At 33.3% G+C, this 10,142-nt stretch overlaps 1 protein-coding gene across 5 annotated transcripts in view; it reads right to left on the reverse strand.

The window, feature by feature from the left end:
- The window catches only part of LOC105621495 (four and a half LIM domains protein 2-like), a 93,785-nt gene that overhangs the window by 10,777 nt on the left and 72,866 nt on the right, over positions 1–10,142 (reverse strand). For 3 of the 5 annotated variants that reach the window (XM_012202962.1, XM_012202964.1, XM_012202963.1), the window contains 2 exons: positions 6,492–6,692; positions 5,254–5,428 (listed from right to left, as the gene is read on the reverse strand). In XM_012202962.1, the coding sequence (XP_012058352.1) occupies positions 5,254–5,428; positions 6,492–6,692 (376 nt within the window). Of the gene's footprint in view, positions 1–5,253; positions 5,429–6,491; positions 6,693–9,698; positions 9,863–10,142 lie in introns of those variants that run through there. The other 2 variants (XM_012202966.1, XM_012202965.1) reach the window with 2 other exon arrangements.

The following is a 10,142-nucleotide window of genomic DNA, read 5'->3' on the forward strand; positions in this document are numbered from 1 at the left end:
TAATAAACTAATAAGTTAGATAATAGTTAATATTACTATTATATAGTATAGTTTTATTTAGTTATTTACTTATAATATTAGGTTTCGTTCTAACTAACTACACACACACACACACACACACACACACACACACACACACACACACACGCACGCACGCACACGCACGCACGCACGCGCACGCGCACACACACACACACACACACACGCACACGCACGCACGCACGCACGCACGCACGCACGCACGCACGCACGCACACACGCATGCACTCACATTGTAATACTTTAAGGTTGAGAAGATTTATCTCCTAATAAATTTGCGAAACTTTCTTTTCGATTAGGATATTTTTGTTACAATTATGTTATGGAAATTCTCAAGGATTTAGGATATTATGTAAATTCGATTATCAATAGAATTATTATATTCATCTAATGCAATATATATGTTGCGATATATGTATAGAATTATGCAGACTTCCTATACTCTAATTTCAACGCTTTTTTGTTTAATATAAAATCGATTTTTTTACAATACATTAATACTCTAAAACTCTGAAGTTATAGATAATTGAATGAAGATTCGGCAAATTAAACTTTCAATGTTCAAGAATCTTATGGCAAATAATTGCTTCTGTAGAAATTTATTAAGAAAATATGAATTCTCATTACTTCACCATTATTAACTCGAAGTAGGAATATATGTTTGCCAAATATAACCGCGATATTTATACCATATTAATATTAATAAATGTTAATTTATGTCAACACTGCAATAATTCGTCTTTGAGACGAACGATCGTCACGATCGTCACCTGGGTCTGTTTTCTTCGGATCTCCGAGAAGGCAGTATTTGCCCAGGCAGCATCTGAACGTAGAATCACCCTCCATAGGGAACATGCTGAAGATCGCAACATCTTCATCCTTCTCTTTAGCCCTTTTGATTCTCTCCTCACCCACCGTCTTCGTCTGCAGATGCAGCTTGCTCGATAGCCGCTCACTCAACGCGTCGGTGGCCATATTTTCTTTCAAAACGTTTATACAAACAAACACGCGTGCATTCACTGACTGCGACGAAGTTACACGAAAATATGAACTTGCAGAAATAAAACTTCGCGCCTTTTTATACGGCGCTGTACAACGATCGTGATTGGAACTGACTTGTGATTATAATTGATGACGTCAAAACGTCAAGATAAATTTATGTGAACAGTCGCGAGAATCAGTTATAATTATTTTTAATTAAAAATATTTAAATTATGCGGTTATTTGCTAGTTCATTTAAACTGTCATTTTAATTCCAGACAGTATATAACTCGATTTTTTAATCAAAGGATTAAGTTAATTAAGGTGTGAAATAAATCGCGAGGAAGGACAGAGAAAACTGTAACCCAGTATGCCAAATAATCGAACGTAGAGAATCAAGCGTGCGATTGGGCCGAGGTCTTACGAATCACTGAAGGCAGACAGCTCTTTGGTTCTCGCTGGAGTCACCGTTGCGGGCAGGCGCAACGTGTGTTACCGTGTGATAACTTGGCTGTTATATAGCCAACGAGAGAGGCCTTTTACCATCACTGCTTGATGTTTGCGGATTATATCTGGACACACGCCTCCAGATTTTAACCGTAGATGCGTGCTGATCAAAGACACACTATAGGGATCTTCAGTTCTAGCCAACCTACTTTTCAACCAGGAAAAATTTACATGTAGGTCCGAATTATACTGATTTAAATTATACTGATTTATTGAATTATACTGATTTAAATAGCACAAAATAATGTAATATTTTTATGATGGACTGAAACCCGAAAAGCCATGAAATATATGACAGATTCATTGTTGAACGAATTTATCCTCCTAATAAATTTGCAATTAATGCTATCGCACAGATTTCCTTTTTGATTAGGATATTTCTAACGCAGTCACGTTATAAGATTTTCAAGGATTTTACATATTGTGACCTTCGATCATCAACAGAATTTGAACTGGAATTATATTCACTTAAAGCGACATGATTCCACATGCAAAATTGTGTCCTAACTTTAATTTTAACAATCTTTTGTTTAATTTAAAATCAATCTTTTACAATATATTAATACGACTCTAATAACTTTGAAGTTAATGAAAATTAAAGACAAAAATACTTTAACGAATTAAACTTTTGATGTCAAAAATATTGTGAGAAATAATTAAATTATTACGGAAAAACAGATTCAGTTTCTTAAATACTAATTTATATACTATTTTACATAACTATTCTGTTATCAAAATTTTATGTTTGAAAGTAAATGACAAATTTGCGTGCAGAAAAGTTTGTTTGACATCCTTAAGTTATATTTCTCGGCAATTTCTCCATTTTTCTTGGGAATAATAACAGTTGCAGAAAATGAAATCATTCTATTAAATAATTTTGCAAATAGCAATAAGTACATTACATGTCATTTATATATAAAAAAAATTCTGACGATTGCTATTCATAGACTGTTATTTACATTTTGTTAAATTAAGGTGCCCGAAGATTTATCTACGGACATCGAATGATTAATGATGCGTAATTTCTTTTACGAATTGAATAGCTGGAAAACTCGTTCCACATAACTTCGCGCGTAAACATTCGTAAGTACTCTTTTCAATCTATTTTTCAATTGGCATCGAAAAAGAAACAAGGCGGAAACAGACATAGGAAACAGGAAATCTCGATATCTAGATAGATCGCATGTTCGCAGTATCATGAATTCAATCGGATTTCAAAGATTGATACGTAGCTCATGAAATGTCAAATTCCGTATATAGATACATGCTGGTACGAAATCATTTGCGCCGACAATTCCTCGATTGACCCCGACGTCAGCTAATTCTTTTTATCTATCAGAAATTGGAATTCGTCCCAACTCCCACGCCATTCGACCTTCCCGAATATATCACGCAAATTATTCCTAACGAACAACTACGTTGTGAGAATAGCGCGGGCTGCATCCTGATGATAAGTGCATGCCAATATTATTAGAGCGAAGTGCATTACAAGTTTCAAGTATAACATAAATAATAACATAAAAAAGTTTCAGTAAAAATTATAGTGTTTATGATATTTCCGTGAAATCTCTTAACATCAAGAATCTTACTTTTTCTAAAGTCTTCTAAAATCTTCTATTCTAATCCAAAACGAAAAATGTCACATCTCTATATCGCTTTATCGAAATCTTAAGTTTACATTCTTTTCAATGTTTAGATATTGTTATCTATTTGGAATTAAGGCAAGATCTCATCTCTTTCTCTTTCAGAATTAAGGTATTAAGATTTCATCTCTTTTATCTCATCTCAAAATTCATACATAAATCAATACTTTAAATGCTCAGATATTTAAATATCCTAACTATGAATAAAATGACATTTGTGCTTCAGAAATTCTCTGTAATATTTTTTAAGTATTTCGTAATCTTTCGAATGAATAGCGGTGCGCAGCGTGAACTGTATTATAATATAGGTCATCGTGGTATCTCTGCCGGTTGAAGATTGCGCATGCAACCTTTAAACAAACTTTAAGCAATAAAGTGGATATGGCGATTATCATCCCGGATAACGACCGGTTCCTTCGTCGATTTATCTTGAAAAATGTCGATTGTCATGGTTGACCACTAATCTTCGCAGTTGACCCACTTACGTGAGCGTTTCGATTTCGCATTGAATGCATCGGAATGATTGCCTTTCGATAAATTTATTAATTCATGCTACAGTTTATTTTCCGTTGTAAGAGTTAAAGAAAATATAAAGCTTGATATCATACGTGTTGTGTTTAACTTTTTGTTAAAATTTTTGTAAAACCAATCCTGTGCTACGACTCTTATTTATTACTTTCACCCTAAATATTTATAAAGTAAACAATTTTTGAATAAAACATAATCAAAAGATAAAATTAATACTTATGCTTATCAAAATAATTACATAAATAATTATAAGGAATTCAAATATGTGCAATATTACAAACATTCAAAATCTAAAAAAACTTAAACTCGTTGCAAATAAGCACTCCCATCGCCCATATTATTATTATTAATCTCATTGTCTGTCATTCAGACAGAAAAAAGTTTACGTACACCAAAAACCAATGGCTTCAAAATCGATCTATGAAAGAAGTCATTTCAAGAGGTCGGACAAGATCTCTGAATACAAGAGAAAGATAAATGCAGCTTAATTAAGATTATGCAAAATGATTTAATGCTATTAGAGTTGACGAATTAGATATAAAATGACATACTCAGTCTCAAAACGGCTCACAATAATTGGCCAGTGTCTGAAGCCCGAGCCTTGACTCAGTTACCTTAATAAGAAACGCCGAATGCAAGATCTATTAGTTTTCTCTTTCTCTCTCGGTCGTTTGCGTTCGTACCTGATACCATGAATCACTGTCGGGGAACGATTCGCTAGCGATCGATCAAGAACAGGTGTTAACGCGATTGTAGGTGGAAATCACTAGGAGATTTGTTTCTGACTCGACCTTTCATTGTGTGCCACGACTGTTACTCCGTATTTGTCTCTCTCACTTCGTAAATTATACTCTGCTCACATTCATTTACGTTTCATGATATAATCGCTGATGTGGTCATTCAGACACGGATAGCCAGTTAATCGAGACGTTTATCATGTTTATCGATTGTATTGATTGGGCCGTATATCATATTTATATTTTTTATATTTGAACTTTTTTTTTTATTAATTGCCTTTCAGAAAGTCTCATTAAAATCTAATATTTAGTCGCATTAAAATCTAATGGCTCTATAAACTTATCAGAAAATTTACGCGATGCAATAAATTACAAAAGCTGTATTAAAGCGTCGTAAAATTTATAACTATTTTCAAGAACATACTTATATTCTAACTTTCAATTTTTCTATTTTCGTTCGAAATGAGAAAAGTGAATAAAATATTCTCGTTCATTATATAATATCTTTTTTTCAATAATCAAATTTTATCGTAGCATCTAACAAGTGCAAATTGCTTTTGTAAAATTTCAAAGAATCGTCTTGCATCATTATTAAACACAGATAGAATCTGCGTTCTTACATTTCTCACCATTCGCGTGCATGTTATAAATAGCTATAAATAATTGTAATATTTGCATCACACATAAATAAACCATGAGCATATAAACGTATTTACATATTTGAAAGATTAGATCGAGGTCCCATGTGATATTTTAAGAATCTCTTTTTAATTCCTTGTCATAAGAAAAATTAAATGCTGCATTAAGATATTACGTACCAGCACGGAAGATCTCGCCGCATCCATCACAACGACTGGCGAATTGGGCGTCGTAACAGTTGCCGCAGTAAATCTTGTCCACCTTACTACCGAATTGTTTGTCCACCAAGGACACTCTGCACCTGTTGCAGAGGAAGCAGGCCTCATGCCAGTGCTTATCCTTGTATGACAAATCCTGAAAGTGACATCAAACTACGTTAACCCTTTTATTATATTTATTTTTTACTTTTATTTTATGTGTAATTTCTATAATTAAAAAAATTATTGTTTCTAAAATTAAAAAAATGCTTTTATAACTTAAGAAAGCTATCATGTAATTGTTTTGTCAAATATATTCAATAAAAAAATTACTGGTTCATTTAAATAGCAATGCAAAAGCGATTTATAAGGATTCAATATTTCTCAAACATTTATTATTAGTTCGAGAGAACTAAAATCGCTTTTCATCGTAAATGAATCATTAACGTATTACGTTATGTGTACTACAAAAGGATTTAATTAATTTCTTTAATTTCTTCCGCAAGTAGCGTCGCATACGTTGTATCTAAATAATTTCAGGAAACCGTTGCGGATGTTGAGATCACAAGAATTATTAATCGTACGAATTACGTAATTCCGCGTAGTGATGGTTACGAGGAAAATAACATCTTCACTTTCCCACCACAGGTCGATGATTTTTGCACGTAGGAGCGAACGAAATAATACAATAACGGCGACCACGCGCGGAAAAGAGAGAGAGCGGAAATCGGTGCTCGAAGCCGGTACATGGTTAGTCGGCACCTGCATCATCGCTTCTATTTCTAGAAATGAGTAAGTCAACGCCCATGCCTCTCCATCTATTGACACCGGGTCTTGTAATCATTCGACGGCCGCTAATTATGCCTTTAGGCTATACGAACGAAGTAATTTATTGTTCGCATGCGTATTGGAGTAACTTAGTTCAAAAACGCTCAAAAATGAATTTTTGAACGATTCTAAATTTACTTTTTCATATTCAAACATAATTTTCAAGCTATTTACCACTATTTTCACGTTTTATGAATTATGACGTAAACCATTGTTATGCTTTAGCACCGAATTGATATGATCTTCGTTTTCAAAATTGATCCATTAAAAAATTATAGAAAGATTTTTGGTCTAGATTAACAATTAATAAAAGCTCTAATCTTTCTTTTAATTAATGGAGAATCATATCTGAACAAATTATAAACTTTTTTTTCCGAATAATAGGATGATACCTTGGAGTCAATTCCGATGATTTTGCTGCATTCCTCGCAGCCATTGGCGAAAACGCTTTCGTAACACTTAATGCAGTAAGGATGCTCGTCTCTAAGAACGTAGCGCTGGCCTGTCAAGGATTCGTCGCACTGCCAGCAACAGAAGTGACCGCTGTGCCAGTCCTTGTTCATCGCCTTTGTGTACTCGCCACTGAAAATCAACTGTAACGCGAATACCAAGAGTTTAGAAATCATAACATATTCATAGAGAATCGTCTCGGGACGTACATCGATTATATGATTTTGTATTGAAACTAATTCTAAGTCAAACTTTCTGCGAAATTCTTTAAACTGGAAAATCATAAGGAGCTAAATATATTTAAAATAATTTAAAATAAAAATATGTTAAAATTAATATTTTACATAAGAATAAAAACTGCTCTTTTCCATTAGTCTCATATTAAAGGAACATTGTCATCTTCTCAAAAGAAAAATGATACAAAATTTAAAAATTAATAAATTAGTTAAATAATTGTTAATAATGATAATACAATTTATTAAAAAAATTTCAAATTTTTATGTTATTTTAATAAAAAACAATATATATATATACTTAGCTCCTTGTAATTTCTGTCTTATAATTATATGTTGCACATGAATAAGTAAAAGGAAAAAGATTTGGAACGGAAGAAATATTTCAAATTATGTTTGTCATTATAGTTTGCGTTGCTTTGTATATTTCCATGTAAACTATTTTAGTTTGTTTTAATAAAGAGAATATTTTGTCCATTGTTAGTGGTACTTTGACTTCTCTACAAACTATGACGTAATGTGCAACATGTTCATGTTGATATTGGCTAATAGTTCTATGTTTATCATGTAATGATTGTTTAAAATATGTTATTTTAAATTCTGTTTTATAATATTAAATTTGTATACTATTAATATTTTTGAAGCTTTTACGAGTATTTTCTTTAGAGGAGCTAAAGAGTTTACGAGTTATTGCCGTGTCGGATTGTGATCTATTGCTAATGCCAATGTTTCGTAAATCTTATTGTTCATTTCATCAGGGCGAAGTTCACAAAACGTTGGCATTATATACTAATTAACAATAGTTTAATGTTGTAATGTTTATGTATGGTTTAAACATTTCAGAACCATCTCTATTTAAAAGCAAAAATAATAAGTTATTAATTCATAAATCATTCAGATTCCTTGAACTCATAAATTTCATTTATAAGCGCATAAATGTATCATGAGTGAGAATTTATGAATTCTAATTGTTAATTATATATTTAAATTAAATTTTTGCTACGTTATATTTTGCGTTATATTTTCAGACTAATTTTTAAAAGTTTGATGATATCAATAAGAAAATCACTTATAATAGAATTGGGATGTTTCCTCAGAATTTTATAGAAACATAAAACATCCAAAAGCTCTAGAGGCAAATAAGAAAATCGCTTCTCTTCAGGTATCATGTTTTACAATCTCGTTGAGAGTTCTTCGATCGCATTTTTCAATCATGTACCATACGCGATCATGACGAACGGAATCGTTGATACGTGCTGGTAATATGTACCTTGGATGAGTGCTGTTGTATGTGCTGGCTGAGTATTTCTGTACAAAGTCATATTTATCGTGACATGCGTATGACTGTACAAATCTTGTCTTGAGCGTTTTCATTGCGCGAGTTGAGCGAGTGTTCTTTTCTGCTTTCTTAAGGCATTTACATGCATTATCAATCTTTGAAAAACCATTAAATCACAAGATTCGAAGTGTTTCAATCAATACTTAATGAAAAAAGTGAGTATTCCAAATTATATATTTTTTTCAATAAGTTATATTACTAAAAGATACATAAAGGTAAATCACAAGATACAGCACTGCAATATTTTTTGAAATCTGATTCATCTGATTATTTTTATAATTTTTTTACATAATATTTAGTAACATCTATCTCATTTTATTTTAAAAATTTACATGGAAAGGTTTTTTTAATATAATGTATAAAAAACATATATTAATATAATTTAAAATTAATTTCTAAAATTCCAGCTAAAACATTGGTTTATGTATAAATACATATAGCATTAAAAATATATTTTAAAAACTTTAAAATTTTCTCCCCTTGTTTTCAATATTTTAGTCAACTTGATCTCAGAAATTAAATATTTTTCTGATTTTTTAATAACGAAGAGAATCATAACTGGTTTTTCAAAGGTCGATAAGATATTTAACGGTCTCATGAAAAAAAGAAATCGTTTTTCTTTTTTTTTTTCATGTAATTTTGGAAAGATTCGAGTTCCTGGAGCGTCATCCTATTCCTTACCAAGATACGGCAAGGTACGTTTGTCGAATTATAGCCTGCAGTCACGAAATGTCAGAGGATATCCGGAGAGGATCATTTATGACAAGTGATATCGTTTTAGATACGGCAAGTGCGGTCTTTGCGTGACGAGATGGAAATGCGATGGCCGAAGTTAATCTTTCTTCACTCGCGAGTATTTTCGGCCGCTCGTAAATCGCCCGAGTTCGAGCGAACGCAATGAAAGGGTGTTCGAGATTAAATGCGCCGTTTTCAGGTACATTTGAGTCGCAAACAAAATGAAATTACAAAGGCACATTTATACTAATTTTCGTGTAATGCTATTATTCGTTCGTGTAAATTATCTTTAAAGAGCTCAACAGGGCTGATAATAATTTTAAGATTAACATTTAACGTTATGTCGATGGAAATCTCACAAGAAGTATTTTCTCGCATTTATAATATCGAATATATAAAAATAAGCTAATTTTTCTGATTTTTTTTCAAATAAAGTTTTTCAAATAATATCAAAAAAATTCAAAAGATTTTCAAAATATTAAAAAGCATCTTTTGCGCATTTTATTTTAGACTGATTGTATCAACAGTCTTCGTTCCCCAATAATCTACAGTCCTACTTGATATACAAAAAGAGATTCACTTAACCGAGAGCAACGTTAAACTTGATGCAACCAGCCCTCCAATATCTGCTTTGTATATGTTACTATCATCATTGCAATCGCATCTTCCGATCGCCCGCGCATAGTTTCCGGGGTGACGCTCGCAGAATCCCGTTCCCGGATGATACGAGAGTCGTGAGCACGGCAGTGATTACGGCGACGATGGGTCACCGTTATGACGAGAAAGAAAGAAGAAATGATAATGAGATTATGCGGGTCTGCCGGATTGTATCGTCAGCCAGCACATACTCTTCGATGGCATGGTGGTTGTTCTGCGTGTTGTCGACCTCGGTGATCGTGACCTCCGACGCTTGGTTGTCGTGGCTCTCCCGACGCTTGGTCGTCTTCTTCACTTTGCGCACCTTGCGCTCGGTGGTCGTGTACACTACACTGTCTACGTCCGCCATCTCTTCGTGTTACCCTCTTCCGTTTTCTGTCGTCGCGATGCGCTCTCCCTTAGGCGACAGAATCAACTGCGGACTGTCGTACTCGAGTAACTCTCTCGAAAGGGTGAAAAGGATACGAGGGAGGAGAATGAGAGGGGCAGAAAGAGAGAAAAAGAGAGAGAGAGAGAGAGAGAGAGAGAGAGAGAGAGAGAGAAGAGAGGACGCGACGTAGTTGTAGTGTACGGTAAGAAAAGTAAGTACGGAGGCGGACGAGTACTACGTAGGTACGTACCGGGTACTA

The sequence above is a fragment of the Atta cephalotes genome (assembly GCF_000143395.1).
Source record: "Atta cephalotes unplaced genomic scaffold scaffold00034, whole genome shotgun sequence".
NCBI lineage: Eukaryota > Metazoa > Arthropoda > Insecta > Hymenoptera > Formicidae > Atta > Atta cephalotes.